Source organism: Rousettus aegyptiacus, unplaced genomic scaffold, assembly GCF_014176215.1.
Source record: "Rousettus aegyptiacus isolate mRouAeg1 unplaced genomic scaffold, mRouAeg1.p scaffold_m13_p_4, whole genome shotgun sequence".
NCBI classification, from domain to species: Eukaryota; Metazoa; Chordata; class Mammalia; order Chiroptera; family Pteropodidae; genus Rousettus; species Rousettus aegyptiacus.
Genome location: NW_023416307.1, coordinates 40024994 through 40047016, shown reverse-complemented (window position 1 = coordinate 40047016; position 22023 = coordinate 40024994). Strand labels below are relative to the sequence as shown.

Genomic DNA, 22023 nt, shown 5'->3' with positions numbered 1-22023 from the left:
TTCCCCTCCCATAGTTAGATTTCTTTCCGTCACCACATATTTGACCCCTTTTACCCTATCTACCTCCCTCTTCCCCTTTCACCTCCCCCCTCTGGTAACCAGTAGTCTGTTGTCCATGTCCATGAGTCTCTGTTTGCTTGTCTTCTTTGTTTGTTGCTTTTAGGTTTATATCCCACATATAAGTGATATCATGTGGTTTTCAACTTTTCTGTCTGGCTTATTTTGCTTAGCATGATTACCTCGAGGTCCATCCATGTTGTCGCAAGGTATTTCCATTTTCATTTCATTTCTCTTGAGTTTTTTTTTTTTTTTTTCGATCTGGTATTATTTAATAATGTGTTGTTTAATCTACAAATATTTTTGGATTTTTTTCAGCTATCTTTCTGTTGATGATTTTTTAGTTCAGTTTATTGATTTTTAGTTTAATTGTGGTCTGAGAGCAGACATTGTATGATATTTATTCTTTTAAATTTGTTATGGTATTCTTTATGCCCCTGCATGTGGTCTATCTTGGTGAATGTTCCATGTAGCTTGAGAATATGTAATCTGCTGTTGTTGGATGAAGTAGTCTATAGCTGTCAATTATATCTAGTTTATTGATGGTGCTATTGAGTTTAATTATGTTCTTACTCATTTACTGCCTGCTGCATTTGCCTATTTCTGATAGAGGGCGTTAAAGTCTCCAGTTGTGTTAGTGGTTTCATCTACTTCTCTTTGCAGTTCTCAGGTTTTGCCTCATGTATTTTGACACACTGTTGTTAGGTGCATACACATTGAAGATTATTATATCTTCTTGGAACATTGACCCTATATCATTTTCCTTCTCTCTAAAGAACTTTTTTTTTATCCTTTATTGTAAGACAAATCTGCCAATAAATTCTCTCAATTTTTGTTGATCTGAGACAGTCTTTATTTCTCCACTTTTGAAGGATAACGTCCCAGGTACAGAATTCTAGTTGGTGATTTTTTTTACCCCTCGCAATACTTTAAATATTTCATTCTGGTGTTCTTGCTTGCAGGCTCTGGTGAAATAATTTTTCTTTCTTTTTCTTTTTTTTTAAGACTTTTTCATAAAGGCAGATTTTGTTAAGGAGAGAACTTCAGCATACTTCACAAGGTTGTTTCCCTTCTCATATCTGGAAGCTCAGAGAGATTTTTCTCCAGTATTCACTGTGAGGACCTGGTAGAGCTCTTAGATATAAAAGTCACAAAAGTATGAAGATACCCTCCCCCCTGCTTTCATGATAGGTACCCAGGGGGTTATTATGTCTCAGAATGTCCATACTGAACCTCTAGCAATTCATCAATTATAGTCCTGGTTTTCCTACTCTGGTACTTCTGCAAAAGTTTTTGCTTGTAAATTTCTGGACAGCAAGTTGTGAATCTCTGTATTTGCCTATCTGTCTCTCTAGTTTTGAAGGCCCTGATTTGTCTTGTGACCTCACATCTCTGATGGCTCTAAGAAGATTTGTTGATTTTTTTCAGTTTGTTCAGCTATTGTCAGGACAGAATGATGACTTCTAAGTTCCTCACATGCTGGAAACTTGGAAGACTTCACTAAATTTTTACCATCCACTAATGAATTGTGACCCAGAGTTTGAAAAGCAGTTTTAAATTACAGTTGACCATTGAACAGTACAGGAGTTAGGGGCACCAACCTTCTACATAGTAGACAATCCATGTGTAACATTTGACTCCCCCAAAACTTAATTACTAATGGCATACTGTTGACTGGAAGCCTTCCTGATAATGTAAGCAAAACAGTCAATTAACACATATTTTATATGTTATATGTATGATATACTGTATTTCTTACAGTAAAGTAAGTTAGAGGAAAGAAAATGTTATTAAGAAAGTCATAAGAGAAAACACATTACAGTACTGTATTTATCAATACTGTAAGTTTACATCATCTGTCAATAAGATGAATCTGTCAGTACCTACATTAATATAGTCTTATATGATACAAAACACCATAAATGTTATACATGTTAGATATTAAAAACGAGATAATATGAAAAATGATTTAATATTTATTTACAGGTATAATAATTTATACTTTGATAACAAAGAAGCTGCAATGTGATTGCTTTGTGGTAGCCTAGTGCAATTGATATGATTGCTTCAGAGTAGCCTAGCCTATACACTAACAAGCGAATCATAAAATTTTTATGGCATACAGTATTACAGTCACATTTATAGTACAATATTGGAAACATTGTTACTTTTTTAAAAAACCACTTACCTGCGGTAATAGGCTGATACCTACCCAGCTTCTCCAATTATGTGCAAGAGGCATGCTGTACAGTAATATAATTTTTGAAAGCAAAGTTATAAAACAGTAAGAAAAGTAACACATTATTTGTTAATTTTATATAAAATTAAAATATGAAATTCACTCCCCTTATGCCTATGTAAGGATAGGCTGTCCACTTCAATACAAGGCTTGCACACAGTGTTTTACAATACTTAGGCAATGATAATGACACAAAAACATCTCTTGCAGTTCTTGCTGTTTAGGTATTAGATTTTCAAATGAAGACAGCTACACACATACACAATAGATAAGTTTGTTAACTGTATAGCATGTCGATTATTTACTATTCATTAAGTGGCAGTGGGCCATCTAAAGTTTTTCATCTTCATTGTCTTCACATTGAGTAGGCTGAAGAGGAAGTGGAAAAAGGGAGTTTGGTTTTGCTGTGTTAGGCCTGGCAGAGGTAGAAGTCTGCAGAGGAGGTAGAAGAGGAAGGAGAAGCAGACGCATTCAGTGTAACGTTACAAAATATATCATAATTTCTGTCCGACTTTTTTGCTTTTTATTTCTCTAAAAATGTTTCTATTTGGTACCAGTAATTCTTCATCATTTGCTTTAGTGCTCATATCATAGATGGGTCCATGTCATGAAAGAAGTTTAAAGCAATCTTGAATAACGAACCCTTCTGCCAAATTGTCTAATAACGTCAATTTGTTTTCTGGCACTGCTTCTTCTATATCTTCCTCACCATCTGGCACTGGTTCAGAAACACTTACCTCCCTCAAGTCATCTTTAAGTTTCTCTAGTGTTGTATCTATTAGCTCTTCAATTTTTCCAAGATCCATATCTTGAAGCGCTTCACCCACCACTTTTTTCCCCCCATGTCCACAGTGTCTTTCATGATTTCCTTGATTGACTCTGTCATGAATCCTGTGAAATCATGCACAGCATCTGGACACAGTTTTTTCTCCTGCAGGAATTTATTTTTCAGGCTTTATGTTGTTATATATATATATATATATATAACAACAATAGCATCTTGAATGGTACACTCCTTCCAAGCTTTCATGATTTCTGTCTGTTGGGGTTCCCTTCTATAGCACTTACAACCCTTTCCATAGAGTACTGTGTGTATGAGCCTTACAGGTCCTTATGACCCCTCATCTAGAGATATGGCGTTTGGGGGCAAGTAGACCACATTGATGCCTTTGCTGTCAAACTCATGGTGTTCTGGGTGGCCTGCGGTATTATCCAATATCAAAAGAACTTTAAAAGGCAGTTCCTTACTGGCAAGGTACTTTCTGACTTCAAGGACAGAGCTTTGATTGAACCAATCCAGAAAAGGGGTTCTCACTGTTCATGCCTTCTGTTGTAGTACAACCAAAAGACTGGCAGCTGGTGTTTATCTTTTCCCTTTAAGGTTCCAGGGTTAGTAGCTTTATAGATAAGGACAATCCTGATTATAAACTTGACTGTATTTGCATAAACAGTGGAGTTAGCCTATCCTTTCCTGCCTTAAATCTTGCTGTTTGCTTCTCTTCCTTCCTGATAAAAGTCTTTTGTGGTATTTTTTTTTTTCCCCGAGAATAGTGCCTTTCTTCTACATTGAAAGCCTGTTCAAGCAGATATTTTTTTCTCCTCACTGATTTTCTTAGTGGTGTCTGAGAACTCATCTGCTGCCTCTTGGTTGGCAGAAGCTGCTTCTCCTGTTACCTTGATATTTTTTTACCCCAAATCTCTTCCTAGAATTATCAAACCTTCTTTTGCTGGCATTAAATTCTCCAGCTTTAGAGCCTTCGCTGTCTTTTTGCTTCAAGTTGTCATATAATGACTTTGCTTTTTCTTGAATCATATTAATCTATAAGTATGCACTTCCTATAGCAATGCTGCACCCATATAAAAGCTGCATTTTCAGTATGAGCTGAAAAGATATTTAGCAAAAAGTGCAAGGTTTTTGTACCTGCTGGCACAGCTGCAGCAACAGCTTCACAAATTTCCTTTCCTTTTTTTTTTTTTTTTTTTTTACAACTGTCCTTATTTTGGATCCGTTTACCTTGGAATAGTGGGCAACCACAGCTGCAGACCTCACTCTGTGGTACATATCAAGCAATTCAACTTTTTCTTATAATCTCATAACTTTCCTTTGCTTCTTGGGAGCACTTCCATCATCATTAATTGCACTAAACACAATAAAAAACATGTGTGAACTATAAGAGGTCACCTTTCATTGCGATACACAATTTCCTGAGAGACAGACTGCTCGTGGGGAGATGTTTAGTGTCCCATGGCATTTTAAATGGATACTCACAACACTTCAGCTCACTGCAATAGCAACAGGAGATGGCTGCAAAGTTATTACAGTAGTACAGTATGTATTACAGTTAATTTGTGCAGTTATGATTTAATGCTGCATCTTTAGATTTGTTTACATTTGTCTCGACTGCAAATGGCATTGTATACAGTCTATAATTGTGTATGTGAGTTTAGATAAATTTTAACTTTTTATAATAGGTTGTTATATACTTTATGGTAGTAAATGACAAAATAGAGTAGTATCTATATATATTTTATGCATTTATGACATACCTAACTTTTTCTCAATGTTTTGATATTTCTAGACTCCACGTTTATAATTTTTTCAAATTATCGCAAATCTACAAAAATTTTTCCAATATGTTCATTGAAAAAAATTCATGCATAAGTGGACCTGTGCAGTTCAAACCCATGTCGTTCAAGGGTCAGTTGTATATGGAACTAACTTTAGGCTAAGTGAAAGAAACTCAACCACAAAATACTATGTTCTATATTTTATTTATATGACATTCTAGAAAAAAAGCAAACTAATGGTCATCTGGAGCCAGGAGCTCAGGGAAGGGACTGACTGCAAAGGGGAACAAGGGAACATGTTGGATGATGGACACGTTCTGTACTTTCACTGCAGTTTGATTACATGACTGTATTCAATTACTGAAACTCAGTATACCTATACTTAAAATGGATAAATTTTTTTACCTTAATAGAGCTGGGGCAAGTTTTGTAGTGCTCAATAAAATGCCATTAGATAAGACATTATAAACATAAGGTTGAGTTGCTAAGCAATCTTTCCATGGGTCACCAGCAAAAGAACATTTAAAGGAAACTTCCAAGAGCCAATAATTAGGAAAAAAAAAATGTATTTTTCTTTATAAGGTTAGAGTGACATAGGATGTCACAGGGGCAGGTTCCCAGGGATCTAGGTGCAGTGAAGCAGTGACATGGTCCAGCTATCTTGTCACTACTGTGATAGCTGAAACTGATTCATAACTTGCTCAAAACCCAAAGTATATTTTTCTGTTTCAGAATTTCATATGACTTCTTGTTTTTGACTGAGAATCATTTATTGCTGTAAACTGAGAGGTTTTCTTTATGGAATAAAAAGTGTTTACCTTTGAATGAAAGCAGTGGTAAAATTCTGTGATATATCATGGAAGGTTTTTATTTGCTACCGATTATCAACTTTTGAAATATGACTATTGTATTTTATCTTTTAGGAACAGTGGAGTTTATTATGGACTCAAAGCACAATTTCTACTTCATGGAGATGAATACAAGACTGCAAGTGGAACATCCTATTACCGAGATGATCACAGGAATTGACTTGGTAGAGTGGCAGTTTAAGGTGTGGATACTTTTCCTATTGAATATTGGTCTCGAGAATATAGTACCCGATGGCCTCCTTAAAGAAGGTGTCACCTTTGGTTAAGGGTTCAATTCTTGCTGGTTCTGATGAGGATAGGAAAATGAGAGGTTAAAGGTGACACTGCATTTGACGCTATGTCATTATTGTCACTGTGGACACAGATTCCTGATCTGTCAGTTACCATCATTTCCCTTCAGACATGGAGCAGCCAGCAGGTGAGCTGCTGCCACTGAGACTTTCTTGTGACTGCATCATCTCAATGCCAAAGGCTTGTACTGTACCTGATGCCACATTATTCTGGGCCAGTCCCTCATTAGATTTTAGAGGCAGGACAGATACCAGCCAAGGAGAAATGAGTTAAGGCACAGTTGGGAATGAAGAACCAAGGGAATGGTCTAGACCAGAGATCCCCAACCCCCGGGCTGCGGACTGATATCCGTCTGTGGCCTTTTAGGAACTGGGCCTCACAGCAGGAGGTAAGCAACTAGCAAGTGAGCAAAGCTTCATCTATATTTGCACTAGCATCACTCCCCAGCACTAGCATCACTGTCTCAGCTCCACCTCAGATCATCAGACATTAGATTCGCATAGGAGCACCGATTCCTGGTGTCAAAAAGGTTGGGGACCGCTGGTCTAGACTAATAGAGCGAGTGGTCCATTTACAAGTGCTGACTTACAAACTGTTGCTGGCCAAGGTGGAATAAGTATGGACATTCACAGTAAAGATTTAGAAGTTCTTAAAGCCTTTTTGGCATTGCTATGATAGATCTACTTATTTTACAAACATGTTAAGTCCATAACTGTTCCTTTATTATAAATAGTGTGAGAAGCACAGACATTAACCAGAGTTCCATGAAGCATATTACTTTGAATATTATAATAATAATAACTTAATGTGTTTTTTGAAAATAATAGATTTTAACTCAACCTTTTTAAAAATATAAAATAAAAATTTTAAGTTGTATAAAAATTCTAGATCTCTTGGGATTCTTGGTTTTTATATATCCTGAATCTAAATTGTTGTTTTCATGTTGTGATGCTTAAGTCTTGATTATTTTGATAATTTTGTCTTTTCAGAACTTCTGTGGACAATAGTATGATGTTCCTTTTACTATTTCCTTGGGGGTGATTGGTGGTTTTAATTGAGCCAAAAGATTCTTCTGGGTCTCTATAGCCTTGGGAGCTAATTAAAACTAGGCACATCGGGCTAGTAAGTGTTAGTGGATGTCAAGAAAACTTAGTGGATTTAGATACTCCTGGAGGAGGTGCTTCTGTTTCCAGAATTCAAGGAAAAGGAAGATTTTTTTTTCCAACGTAGCAACTCAAGAGAGTCCAGAATCTTGAAATCAGGGCAGATCAAAGGTTTCTAAGGAATATGGCTGCACAGTCAATGGTTTAAAACACCATGCGATAAAGACATTCAATTCATTCCATTTTCCTTTTATTCTTAACTGCTGTAGTTCCTGATTTGTCTTATTTAAAGAATTTTCTTGTTTTTCAGATTTACAGAGATTAAATTTTTGCCTCTGTTTTTTACTTACCAGTTTAGTTCAATGTAATGATAAGTTACTAGAATTTGTTTTTCCCTGTACTATTTGCTTTCTCTTTTGTCATTTTCTCGTCTTGGAGGAAAACTTAAGGGGAGAGTGTGACAGCAAGTCCTTCAATAGCTTTTTCTAAATTAAACTAATTAGAGAAAGAGATTTGTAGTATTAGCACATAATGGCCAAAATAATAATAATTATAATAGTGATGAACAGTAATGATCATCCTGTTTGTAATTTGGTGCCATGTAATATATGTAAATATAATAAAATTGAAAAACCTTATGTTCCCCTTTCTGTTTTGCTTTATCACTCACTCGCTGATGAAGATTACAAGGATGACTGATATCACACTTTATCCATAACTGTGATTATAGTCCTAACCACCAACTAATAATTTACTATTAAAAAATTTGATTTGGTAACTGAGTTTTAATGTTTTAGATGAAAACTGAGACTACCTTGCCAGAAAGAAATCTTAGTTTTAATTTTATTCAAAAAAACGCTGATTTTTATATTTATACTTTCTGTCAGTTTGCTTGCTTTCTCCATTTTAAAACTCTAGGAACCCATTGTAATTAATACATTATTTTCAAGTTGCACTTGTCTTTTAATCTCTTTTTGCTTTTTCCCAATACTCAAATGGTGGATAAAATAATAATTTTTTTTATTTGTCTTCATTATAAAGCCCAAATGTACATTTTATATAGAAAAAGGCAAGCCCACCAACTTAATAGTCTCATGGATTTTCATAAGAAACAGAAACTCTTCTATTACCAGATTGCAGCAGGAGAGAAGATTCCTTTGAGCCAGGAAGAAATATCTCTGCAGGGCCATGCATTTGAAGCTAGAATATATGCAGAAGATCCGCACAATAACTTCATGCCAGGGGCTGGGCCATTAAAGCATGTCTCTACCCCTCAAGCAGACCTTTCCACTAGGATTGAAACTGGCGTACGGCAAGGTACAGTGAAGTAAAACAATAAGTCTTTTTGAATTTTTAATGCATTTTTATTTTTGGATAGGGTCTTTCCCTGTGTCTTGTGGAAATGTCTAGTATGTTTTGTAATAAAGAATTTAATTGATTTCTTATTATTCTATATTTTTCTTTCTGGAATAGTTAATTTTAAGGAACAACTAGTATTTTTAAACAATACTCTCTTTTTTCAAATGCAGTAGTACTTGGTCAAACCTAAGTAATAAATATTTTATGAGTACCATTTTACATTTTTACTTTGAAATGATTTAAGGCGACTGATATTTGCTATGCTTGAGGCACTCTGCCTTCAAGTCAAGCTGGAGAATTAATATATAAACTTAGTGCAAACTAAGCAATAATAAAAGAAATTTAAAAGTAAAAAGCAGTGCAAGAGCTATCGCAATTCAGCATATGATTAATGACAATAGCCATAACTGACAATTATTTACCACTTCCTACATACAGGTGCCATTCTAGGTAATTTTTCTCTGGGCTCTTTTAACCATGAGAACTACTCTGTGGGTAGGTATTATCACCCCCATTTCTAGATGAGGAACTGGGGCACAGAGAAGTTAAATGACTGCCCAAGGTTGTCCTTGGAGCCAAGATTCAGACCCAGATAGTCTGGCTCCAGAGTCTGCACTCTGAGCCACCACTGTCTACTGCCACCTTAACTTTGGTTGCAGAGAAGTTACACAGATGGTGAGTGATGGAATATCTCAGGACTAAGAGATCATGTTAGGCTCATATAATTAAGAGACGTTTTTGAAAGGAAATCTAGAGTGGATCTGATTAGGCAGATTTAACTACAAAGAAAAGCTAAGAAAAGAGAACTTAACTAAAGGTATGTTCGAAGAACTATAAGAAAATGTGGCTGGAAAAATGGTTCAAGAAGGTAAGTAGTTGGAGATGTGGCTGGAGACATAGCTTGAGAGCAAATCATATAGGGTCTTGAAAGCCAAAATGAGAAATTAGGACTTCTTAATGATAAATTGGCAACACTTTGATAGCTCTGGATAAGCCACGGCAAGATTTGGTAGTCAGTAAATTTTTAACATCCTGGAGATAAAAGAGGGCCCTTGCGATAGCAAAGAAAGAACCTGTGGGGCAAGCAAAGCTTGCATTGTGATTTAATAAAGGTACTCAAAAGTTAACAGATGTAATTCTGAGAAGGACTCCCAGATTCACATCTTGGCACTGGGAAGAATAATCTAGTCCAAGAAGCTTCCCCCAGCACTCTTCCGTGTTTCCTGAGCCCACTGTGCCTTCCTCGAACATTGCCTTCATCACATTATCCTATGGTAATGTACTTCTTGTCTAGTTTCCCCCACCAGATTGTAAGATTTTTAAGAAGGAGACTGTATCTTCTTTGGTATATTTGCAGCACCTTGCTCAAGGCTAGGCCTCAAAGGTATTCAGCGTGTATTGGTGGGTAAGTGAGTGGATAAATGGAATAATGGATGGATGGATGGATGGATGGATGGATGGATGGATGGATGGATGGATGGATGGACAAAGGGAGTATAATCCAATCCTTTGATTTTATAGATGAAGACCCTAGGTTTCACAGGGGTCGAGTGACCTGCCAAAATCACGAAAAGGCCCTGGAACAGTGTTCTTTGTATATACCACATCCTTTTTATTTGAACCATTTCTAACCAATGAGGTGTGCATGGTTCAGATTCTTGTTCTTTAAGACTATCGTAATAATGATAGCTGCTATTTGTATATCAGCTCAGTCAGGTATGGCACTTCACACTTTATCGTCAACCCTCCCAACAACTACAGGATAGAGAAATTAGTATGGTTATTTTTCTGATGAGGAAACAGGGTAGAGTAGAGGGAATGCTAAGGGCAGAGGTGATTGCAACATGAAAGGAGAGAAATTTTGCACTGACTTCCAAAATGAGAAAGGAAAAGAAGGTTCAGAAGAAGATAGGCTGAGAAAGCCGGTCTGTGTGTCGTTGAACCACAATTTTAGGGGCTGGTGCTCTCGGATGGCCACACCCTCCATAGACTTATGATAAATTTTTAAACCCCTATTAGCCTCAGTTCCACATGAATAAAATGGTGATAATAATATCTATCATGCAGTGTTTTTTGAGGAGTAAGTGTATATAAAACCCTGGCAGAGTATCTTGCTTGTCATATTTTATCCCTTTAGTTCTGACTTTGAGTGGTTATGTGGTTTTTCAATTTCAGGAGATCAAGTGTCAGTGCATTACGACCCCATGATTGCAAAGCTGGTCGTGTGGTCTGCAAATCGCCAAGCAGCCTTGACAAAACTGAGGTGCAAACTTCGTCAGTACCATGTGAGTGACCGAGGACCATGTTAGTCCCCAGTGCTCTGGTATCTCTACGGCCAAGCATGTCTGTCACGATGGTTCAACCTTTGTCTTTGTCAGCATAATTCTACAAATTAATTACCCATATGTCACAAACAAAATAATTTCACATGAGAGAATTTCTCATGGGTCAGAATAGGATGTGAGGACTTCTTGATACAACTAGAAAAGAGAGATTACAAGACTAAAACTGTAAGGGTCGGTGTTATACTTCAGGGAAATCTGATATGAGATTCCTATCCATCCTGTAGATAAGTCCAGCTGTTTAAGTGTGGCCTAAAGTCTGGTATTATTTTTCTCTGGAGAAAAAATAATTATGTTCAGTTTTATCCATTTGATAATATGTTGTTTTCTGCAGCACATTAATTTTCTTGGTGCAGTAAGTACCAGCTGAGCAAGCTTCATAGAAAGATTTCTTATTAGCCCATGGTATTCAAATTGTTGTATGTCATTACTTTGATCAAATTTCTGATATCTGTGACTCCAACCACAGTGTCCTCCCTGCCATTCCTTAGGCACAGATAGCCCGGAGCCATGAGTTCCTGTTTTCTTTTAGACTGTTTTAACTGCACATGATCACAGGACCCCCTCCTCACTGTCTTCAGCCCCTGCTCACCTCAGAGTCTTCTTTGGGCTGCTCCATTTAAAATAGGACCCTTTGCTATTCTCTGTCTCCTTAATTAGCCTTGTTTTTCTTTATATCACTGATATTATATTAGATATTTGTTTATAGATATCATTTATTATCTATCCCTAAAATGTAAGCTCTGTGAAGGCAAGGACTTTGTCTGTTTTGTTCTTCACTGTGTCCCTAGTATCTGAATCAGGGCCTGGCACCTAAAGGGTGCTCAGGAAATGGCTATTAAGTGAATGAATGAATGAATGAATGAATCAGTGAATGAATAAACTCAAGACTCAGATAGCCAGTTTTGCCCTCGGTTCCATTTATTGGGTAGCTTTGGGTTAAGTTTTATACCTTTTTTATTTTTATATCCATGTGTAAAATTTGTATTTCATTGTTGGAAGGAAGCTCTTTTGAAGTTATTTAATTTAATCCTGTCCCCTCCCCGCTGTAAGAATGCTGCCCTCTATTTCCAGTGGTCCTCTGTTGTGAGAGTTTTAGGTGGTAGGCCTTCAATATCTTGCAAATAAATGTTGTTTAAGTCTTTATCACTTTCCTAACCTGAGTCAACTAAATGTCTTCACAGTACCTACACTAACACCATTTCCTGTGTCCTCTTTATCATAGTAAAATGTAGTTTTAAATGTTAAGTGAAGTGGGGTTTTTTGTTTGTTTGTTTTGTTTTTTGAGAGTTGTCCATAGTAGAAAATATTTAGCAGAAAGAGCAGAAGCCATAAAAATGTTTTTCTAACTATGTTGTTTTCTCCACTCTCTGGGGACATGGGCTTTATTCTCTTCCTAGATCATTGGACTACATACCAACATTGACTTCCTCTATACCCTGTCTGGCCACCCAGAGTTTGAAGCTGGGAATGTGCACACTGATTTCATCCCTCAACACTGCGAAGAACTGTTGCCTAGTCGGAAGCCCACAGCCAAAGAGTTTTTATGCCAGGCAGCTCTGGGTCTCATCCTCAAGGAGAAGACTGATGTTTTCAAAATTCAGTCACAAGGTATGGAATGCTTTTCTCTTTCCTCTGCTCGTCAAGATTTTATGAATAATTATTGAATATGCTCTTCCTTCTTTATGCCGTTTTTACTTCCCTTTTCTTCACTCAGTGATCAACACCATCCTCTGCTAATGTGGTTTTTGGGATGAAGTAGAGCTCTGTATCCACAAACACTTTTTAACCCATTAAATATAACTTAACTAATCACTTAACAATGTCAAGATGGATCTCTTTTCAACCAATCACTAGTTCTTGCCACAGCTCATGCTGATCCCTTTCAGCTTCTCTTATTCACCACTTCTGTGGCCTACTTTGTCATGCCCTCTGTACCCACAGCAACTTCCCAGGTCCTGGAGACTAAAGACAGAGTCCTGGAGACTCTCAGATTCCCTTGGATTACTCATGACTTATTGTCTAGTTATTTCCTCCTCTCTTTTTTCATTCTGTGATCAAATTTCTAACTGACTAGAGACCTACATAACTTCATCACGTCATAGAGTTTGAGCATGGGAAGGATTATGGCAGAGATTCATCCTGGCTGCAATGTGCATGTGTCACTGCTTCAGCTCCCCACTAAGTTGTCGCTTGACTCTTCCTAACATCTCAGGAAGCTGGAAATTAATTTGTTTATTAGTTTTGTCAATTCTCCGTTAATAAGTTCTTCCCTCTAAATTGAGTAAAATCTGAGCTCTCCCAAAGTTGCTCCATAGTATTTATTTCGGCTAACTCCGACCTTTGGAGCAAATAGGGGAAGAAAAAAAAAATTAGTCCATTTATCTCTTCATTATTGTTAGGATTATTATATTGTTATAGGATCCTGTTATTAGGATTAACAATTTCTGGATTCATTCAAGAAAGTTATATTGAAAGCTTAAAATATATAATTACATCTTTAGGATATTTGTGCCTTATCCTTATTTTGTCCTTTTATATTAAATGAAATGCATCTAAATATGCCCCATATGGTATTCCTAAGCCTATACTTAGCAGTTTTATAATGGAGTGTCCTGTTATTCTCACCTTTTTTCTTTTCATTATTTATAACTGGCATAGCTATGAGCTTCAGAATAAACTGCTTCAATTTAGCTATGCTACAGCTCCTGGACATTGTCTAACAGAGGATGAATACTTAAACACTTCTGGGCTGGACCAGTAACATAGGAGAATAAAAGAGGCCAGGCAGAAGAAAAATAGTGAGTGGTAGAGATTTTAGTTACCTGGAATGCATTAGCCCTATCGAAAAGGAGTGACCACTGTACAGCTGATGCCACCAGAGGATGAGAGTTTAGGCCGCAAATATTCTCATTTTTTTCAAGAAAAGCTGGGATTTTTCGTATGAAATTTTCTGACATGTAAATCAAAATATTTAAATGTAAAGCAATGAGAAGACAAAGAAAAACACATTTGAATTGCCAATATAGGAACTATGTTTTATGTTTTCATTTGTAAGGTATAAATTTAGTAGGCTTAATGTTCATAAATTTGCTGTTGAATTTTTTTCAAGATCCCTGTTCTCCTTTTGCATCCAGCAATGGAAGAAGACTGAATATCTATTACACCAGAAACATAACTCTTAGGGATGGTGAAAATGGTAAGTAATGTTTTATTGGGGGGAGGGGGGAAAGGTGTTTTACAGAAATATATCACATTTACCTGAAAAAAAGAAAAAAAGATTCAGCATGACTACAATTAGTCAATTACATTTTTTTTTGAGATTCTAGCCTAAACATTGGAAGGAAGTATGCCAAAATGATAGAATTGATTGACTCTGGGTGGTAGTTATGATTTCTATTTTTCTTCATTTTACTTTTTCTATATTTTGTGACTGTTCTAAAAATATGTCATAAAACATACATAGCAAAATGACTGAAATGTAGTTTGCCAAAATGTTAGGGAGGTTACCATTGGGTAGTGGGATTTGAGGCGATCTCCCCCTAACCCACTTTTTTGTACTTTCTTAGCTTTGCAGTTTTTCTTCAGTGGGAATATTACTTTTAAATAAGAAAAAAACTATTCAAAACTACTCCAGGGGAAGATTACCACTCCTTAGGCAATGTTTCAGATGGAAGTGGTTACTAAAGAGTTATAATTTATTAAGTGCCTTATCACAAGTAAATTTTTGTCTCTACAACTTAATGCAGGGGAGTCACTATTGTACCCACATATAGCTGATGAAACAGAGGCATGGAAGGTGGAATAACTTACCTGAGGCTAGTAAGTGGCAGTGCCATGGCTGACGTTCAGTCTTTCTGGCCCTGACTTCCATGCTAATTTCACCACTTTTCCAGTGGAAAACTGATTTTTATTGTAAACTAATTTGAGTAGGCTCAGGGTGAGGACTGAGTTATTGTAACTGAACTCAGGAGAGGCTGATACCTAAGCCAGAGGAGTTTATGAATTTATGGCTGCAATAATGTACCAGAGGGACCAAAATCATGTGAGAGCTGGTGGCAGTATCCCTTCTGCTGCAGTACAGTTTGCATGGGAAGCCAGATGTGTATAAGAGTCAGAGCTGGGAGGGAACCTTGCAGGTGAGGTATCATTAAACTGTGACAGCTCTGTTATAAAAAGATGAGTACCAGGTTGGACAGAATCTTCCTGCCTACTCACCACAACACCCTCTTCTTTACTCTGACTCTATGTAGACACCTGCTCACTTATTAACACATTCTTTGTTCACAAAAGTTGATTGTGTTTCAGATCTTTGGGCATTTTTTCATTCCGAGCCTAGATTACCTTAAATGCACTGAGTACTTGGAAAGAAAGTTTGCAAGCATCCCTTAGAGATTATCATTCTGCAAATGGTAACGTTTATGTTGGTGTATTTATTCATTTCATCCTAAAAAAAAAAAACCTCCAAAATGCGGAAGTATCTTACTTTAGATTCCTGTATACTGAATACGAGTATCAGCAACAATAAAGCTTCAGTAGCTTCTTCAACCTAAATTAAACAGAAAAATCATGTGTGTGATTATAATTCAGATGAGCCAACTGTGTTACTTGGCATGGATTTTCACTAAGGCACTGAGCAGTGTTTCGAATTATGTTGCATTTCTTGGAATTTTTTTAAATTTAAATTTAAAAAAGTAAATATATAATTGAAAAGCCAACATGATTGCTGTTCACTGCATCCTTTTGGCAGTATTTTTCAACAGTAATCCAGGTCTGAATTTAACAGTTTTCAGAAGTGTTATGCTAATCAGTGGTGACTATGGTTGAATAAGATAGTGCACCAAATAGGAAGTCTAAGGGCCAGAAATATTTATGAATCTCAAGTAGAACCAACTCTTAATGATCTCAGTGAGAATGACAACACATTTTAAATATTCAAGGCTCGAAAAATATTTTCACTTTGTTGCTAGTGGCCATGATTTACAGAACCCAGCCCTATCCTCAATAATAATAATAACAACAACAGCAACAATAATGAAGACAATAATGGCTACGATTTATCGAGTATATTAGATATTTTGTTAGGCACTTTACATGAATTATTTCTTATGTGTTTTCAGAACAGGCCAGTGAGACTGATGTTATTATTTGTGTCAGTTTTATGAAGTATAATTGGTGGAGCCAGAATTTGAACCCACACTTCAAGTTACATGTGCTTACCTAACACTGCATCATGCTAAACTTCCATACCTTATTAAATATATAAGAAGATGTTTAAGATTCTCTTGTAGGGGTCAAGAGATATCTAGGGGAGGTAGGAACAAGTTAAGTTACCTTATAACATATAAAAAAATTTAGACTTTTCCTGGCAATATCTTTCACTATGATTCTGTTGGCATTCATGTTATTTAAATATTTTAATATTTTATAAATTGAAAGAAAACTGATCTTATGTAATCGGATGCATTTTTTCTTAAGAAAGGGTAAAGATATTGACAAGATATAGTGTGGAGAAGTTTCATTTATTCATACATTCAGTACAGAGTTTTTGAAAAAATAGATATTCTGAATAACGTAAGGAACAGAAAAAAAGATGTCTTTGTCCCTACGTTTTTCTCTTAAGGAATTCACCACTTGACAAAAAAGAAGTGTGTGTGTTGGGAAAATGGATGGCTTAGTGGTTAATAATGCAGGCCCTGGAGTTAGACTATGTAGGTTTGAATTCTGGCTCCCTTCTTGTCTGTGACCCTTAGGCAAGTCACACACTCTGTCTAAGTATTAGGTGTCTTCAGCCATGACTATGGTAGTGGTAATTACTTCCTTGTGTTATTGTAGATATTAAATGAAACAGCACACATGACTCACTTAGCTCATTGTATGGCCGATAGCAAACAGTCAACAAATATTAGCTGTTGTCACCATAATCATCATCATCATCATCATCATCATCATCACACTATTTCTGTGCTACTGTTGAAAGAACAAGATATGTCACATATTAACTAGAATAACGTTGGTCGTAGAACAATGTATAGCAATGTACTATTTTTATAAAAGAAAAATGCAAGCTCAAATGTGCATTTTAAAAGTTCCAAAAGGATTTACATGTTCAGATGTTTAATGGTAGTTACATATGGGCAACAGAGAAGACTTTTAGGCCTTGTGAACATTTTTATTTTTGCAGGTTTCTAGAATAACCAATAAGGAGAAAAATAACTCTATCAACACTGGACGAGGGGAGAATCATAATGGTGAATGTCTGCAGAAGTCTAAATGTTCAGACAAGAGAGAATTTGTTCCGCCTAGACAGGCTCTTCCCAAGTAGCATGATGTGAACGAGGTGTGGGGTTTTAGTTGGTGCTGCTGGGGACAAACAATGTAGTGAAGGAGGAGCATGAGCAGTGTGGCACAGCTACGGGAAGGCTAGACACCTACGGAGAATGTTAATTAGCCCATTTTCACATAGGGTTGGACATAGGGCTATTTAGAACAGAGTAGGAAATAATATTGAGGGTTTGGTGTTCTCAATGCAAGACCAAGTATTTTGAATGTGGTGGGGACATACTAGGAAGCATCAGCTGGAAAGGTTAAGACAGGAAGCAGGAAGTCCTGGGAGGACCTCAGAGTGAGCCAGACCTGAGGCCATCTGTCTGAATCAGGGTAGAGCAGCAATGGAAATGGAAAGGAAGAAATGTGTGTATAGGACAGGTATTCGAAGGGAAGAATACCTTTGGCAGCTTTGTGGTGACTATTGGAGGTAGAAAGGAGAAAGAGGAGGAGGCAAGAATGACAGGATTTAAACTGGGATGACTAGGAGAATAATAGTGCCAGTCTTGGAGCTCACAGGTCAGGAGGGAAAGCAGGCGGAGGTAGGAGATGATTTGTTGGGCCTACTGTGCTCATTTTAAAGTACGGATGGAACATCTAGCTGGGAATGACTAATCAGAGTTCTGGAGAAGGAAGATCAGAGCAGGAAACAGATTTGTGCTGGCAGCATCAAAATGATGGTCGAAGTATCAGGACTAGATGAAATAATTTTGGTTTGCATTCTCTACCCCACAAAAGTTTTGATTTCCATCTTCTAATATAGTCTTAACCAATTCTGTATTCACATAATAGTATGGGTATATTGTATATTATATTTGCATAGTCATTTGCAGTTTATAAAACACTTGCACATTTAATCATTGTTAACTTCTCACACCCATTTAATGAGTCAGAATGGATCAGAAAAATCAAGTCTTGGATTTTATTTATTTTCTGTTGTCGTTTAGCTTTTATTTCATAATCATGAACTTAACTCTGCAACCCAGCTAGACTTGGAGGGGGCAGGGAAAATCCAGAACCCAGTGAACCGCAGCAAGAGCACAAAGATTATTGGGTGTTCTGATTATTGGGTATTTCGAGCAGGTGGGAGTGGGGGGTACTCTCGTGTGTATAGGAGGAATGGTTTGGTGGTTAAGGTAAAACAAGTCAAATCTACTAGAGTTTTCCACAGTCAGCAATGGTGATCTTCTTGCTGCTCTTGCTATTCTGGACCCAGAGTATCATGGCCTCCGCAGTATTCATGCCTTCTTTCACCTTGCCGAAGACCACATGCTTGCCATCCACCTACCCAGTCTTGGCAGTGCATATGGATAACTGGGAACTGTTTGTGTTGGGTCCACCATTTTTCATGACAAGATTCCAGGACCCATGCACTTCAGGAAGTAATTCTCATCATCAAATTTCTTCCCATAGATGGACTTGCCACCTATGCCATTATGGTGTGTGAATTCACCACCCAGAATAATTCCGTGAGAGCAGGAACCTTTAAAAACAAACCCTTTCTCCGCAGTGCTCAGAGCATGAAAGTTTTCCACTGTCTTTGGAACTTTGTCTGCAAACAGCTCCAAGGAGACGCAGCCTAATGGCTTGCCCTCTATAGCAATGTCACAGCACAGTGGAGTTGACCATAGCTGGGCACAGATGGCTCCTGGGACCCCCTGCAAGGCCAAGACTCAGATTCTAAATTGACTTAGTCAGGATCACAGAGGTAGTCATACCACAGATGTAGATTTGGGCCTTAAACCAGAACTTCTCTTTCCCGATTAATCGCATTTTTTACTCTAACACTCGAGCCTTTCCTAGTGGAGGGGGAAATATCTAAAATAGCCTGCAACCTTAGAAGAGCTAAAGCTCCATTTTTAGAAAAGAAGTTTAAAATTCACCTTTATTGAAACATACCTGATAGTTCGTTGTTGTTGTTTTTAAATCTTTATTGCCAGGGAATTAAAAGATATTGATATTCCTAATAGCTAGTTATCTTTAGGTTGAAAGTGAGATTTTTAGAATTTCAGTTATTCTAATTTTTCTTTAATTCTTTTTTCCTGAAGATGTAACCATAGCTGTAACATATAACCATGATGGGTCATATAGCATGCAGGTAAGCCTCACTGGTTTTGTTCTACAGTTCAGAGCTAAATCTGATCTCTTTCATACTGAATATGGTCTTATTTCACTCTCTGGTTTCTCTTAAGCCATCGACTTGTGTATCTATAGTTAGAAGAATGTCATGTGCTTTTATTTCAGAACAATTTGAGGAAATTACCCCTTATGTAGTTTCTGATTGTTTACCCAGTTTGTGGTTCCCTTAAGAATAAAAAACTTGGCAAAAAATAATAGCTTCAAATCAGACAGTTATCAAGCCCCCCAAAATGTGTGCATTTTTATATCTAAAGCAGTTCTCAAACTTTTCAGTCTCAAGACTTCTGTAAATTCTTAAAAATTATTAAAACTCTACAAAGAACTTTTTGTTTATATTAGTTACATCTATTAAAATTTAGTGTTCAGAAAATTAAACTGAGAACATTTCTATTATGATTTATTATTTTTAATGTACATCTTTAAAATGCATAGCAAAATTTACCATTTTAACCATTTTTAAGTGTACAGTTAGGTGGTACTGAATACATTCACATTGTTTTCCAGCCTCTTCCCGCCAGCCCCTGGCAACTGCCATTCTACTTACTGTGTCTATGAACTTAACTATTCTAGGTACCTCAAGCATTGCTCCAATTTTAATATATGTGGTACCAAAGTGAACACCTAGGTACCTCAAGTAAATGAAATCATCCATCATTTGTCTTTTTGTGACTGGCCTATTTCACTTATCATAACGTCTAAGGTTCTTCCATGTTACATATATCATGTGTCCAAATTTCCTTCCTTTTTAAGGCTGAATAGTATTTCATTGGCTATATATACCACACTTTGTTTATTCATTCATCTATTGATGGATACTTGAGTTGTTTCCACCTTTCGACTTCTATGACTAATGCTACTGTGAAAATAGGTGTACAAATATGTCTTCAAGACCCTGTTTTCAATTCCTTGGGGGCATATACCTCGCAGTAGAATTGCTGGATCATAAATAGAGTAGTTCTATTTTTAAATTTTTGAGGAACTATCATACTGTTCTTCATAGTTGCTACATCAACTTACATTCCCACCAACAGAGCACAAGGATTCCAGTTTCTCCACAGCCTTGTCTATATTTATGTTCTGTTTTTTTCCTTCCTTTTAATAAAAGCCATTCTGATGAGTGTGAAGTAGTATCTCATTGTGGTTTTGATTTGCATTTTGCTAGTGACTGATGTGAAAACTCAACTTCAGTCCTGTAGTAATACAAATTCAGAGAATGGAATAAATCATTTTTAATATGAAGTAAGAGATTTCAAATTCCTACAACATGGATTTATCAATGACATGCTTTAAATCTCCCAACACTTTGAGACACATTGTTTTTCCTTCTCTGAGATTCAGAAAAACTTGGGAAGTCTACTTCCCTTAATATATGAGAGTTATAATTCATATTGGCACCTCTGGTTTTGGGATCCCTTTTATCTCTTAATAAATGATTTGTTCTAATCTGCTCATGAACTACATTCACAAATTAAGATGTCCTTTGGTAAATCTTTAAACAAAACTATCCCCAGTCTAACCTTTATGTCCTCAGAATTCTACAACATTTAAATAGCTGTTTCAGTAGATTACAAAGCAGACTAAAATGTCATATTTAACTTAGGATAGATGAGAACCAGTGTATAAACACTGCAGTGTGACCTATTTCACCCTCACCTACATAATATATTTGAAAAGAATAAACATAGGACTTTGACACTCATGGGAATTGAGATGAAAAATAAAAAAAGATTTAAATGGATTTGCTGTGTGTGAGGGAAATTTTTTCTTTAGTGTATATGTGAGAAAACATCCTTTTGAACAAAAAGGTTTCATGTCCTTTTGTCAGCTTCCTTGAAATTAAGTGTGAAATCTATTCTTTAGCACTCTCTCTTAGAGTGAGAAAATTGTGGTCAATCTCCAGCTAATTTATCTTCTTAAATCATAACCGAAAACCATAAATTTGATCTACATGCTGTTGAGATAAAAGAAACACCATCTAATTATGTTGTTCTGGCTTTTTTCATTACTGACTTTGGCACAGTAAAACTAAATTTGACTTTGGGTACTCAGAAATGCATACTATCATGTAATATACCCATCAACCAAATTTTAATAATTTTGTTCAATTTGATTTATATTTCTATTCCACATTTTATTGTTGTTCTTACATTAACTTTTGTCTGTAGCAGTATGGTGCTATAGATATGTTATGTAACTTTTTTCTTTGAATTATCTTACTGCTGTTTCTCTCTAGAGTGTTTTGTTTATGAATATTAGGTGAAAAGTTTCTGTATGACTTTTTAAAAACCATTTTACCTGTTACTTTTTGAAACTTAATAGTAAAGAATTGATTCTGATTTTATTAATACTGTAAGGTTGTTCATATTGTTTTAAGGATCTTTTCTGGTATTTTTTGTTTTTGTTTTTGTTTTTCAGATTGAAGATAAAACTTTCCATGTTATTGGTGATCTTCATAGTGAAGGAGAGTGTACTTACCTGAAATGTTCTATCAATGAAGTTACTAGTAAAACTAAGCTAATTATCCTGGAAAACACAATCTATCTATTTTCCATGGTAATATCTCTTCTTTATAATAACACTGTTGGGGTTTAAAAGAAAATTGCTTGACTAGAGGCATTCCATTGGAAGATATTAGAAAGTTCCTGCTTCCTTTAATCAATGATGTGATCTTTTCTCTCTTTCTTTCTCTATTCTGTTTCTTTGCCACATTCCTGTCTTCTCTTGTTTAT

The 22023-nt window shown here is 36.3% G+C and overlaps 1 protein-coding gene and 1 pseudogene across 6 annotated transcripts in view; one reads left to right on the top strand and one right to left on the bottom strand.

Annotated features, from left to right (window-relative positions):
- MCCC1 (methylcrotonoyl-CoA carboxylase 1) overlaps positions 1–22023 on the top strand; it is a 50416-nt gene that overhangs the window by 24440 nt on the left and 3953 nt on the right. For all 6 annotated transcript variants that reach the window (XR_004950391.1, XM_016138010.2, XM_036219014.1 and 3 more), the window contains 7 exons: positions 5788–5915; positions 8261–8444; positions 10662–10771; positions 12229–12439; positions 13941–14027; positions 19204–19253; positions 21710–21847. Coding sequence is in view for 5 of the 6 variants with exons in the window: in XM_016138010.2 (XP_015993496.2) it covers positions 5788–5915; positions 8261–8444; positions 10662–10771; positions 12229–12439; positions 13941–14027; positions 19204–19253; positions 21710–21847 (908 nt within the window). In the remaining variant the exon portion in view is untranslated. The remainder of the gene's footprint in view (positions 1–5787; positions 5916–8260; positions 8445–10661; positions 10772–12228; positions 12440–13940; positions 14028–19203; positions 19254–21709; positions 21848–22023) is intronic.
- Positions 18255–18928, bottom strand: LOC107507027 (annotated as a pseudogene).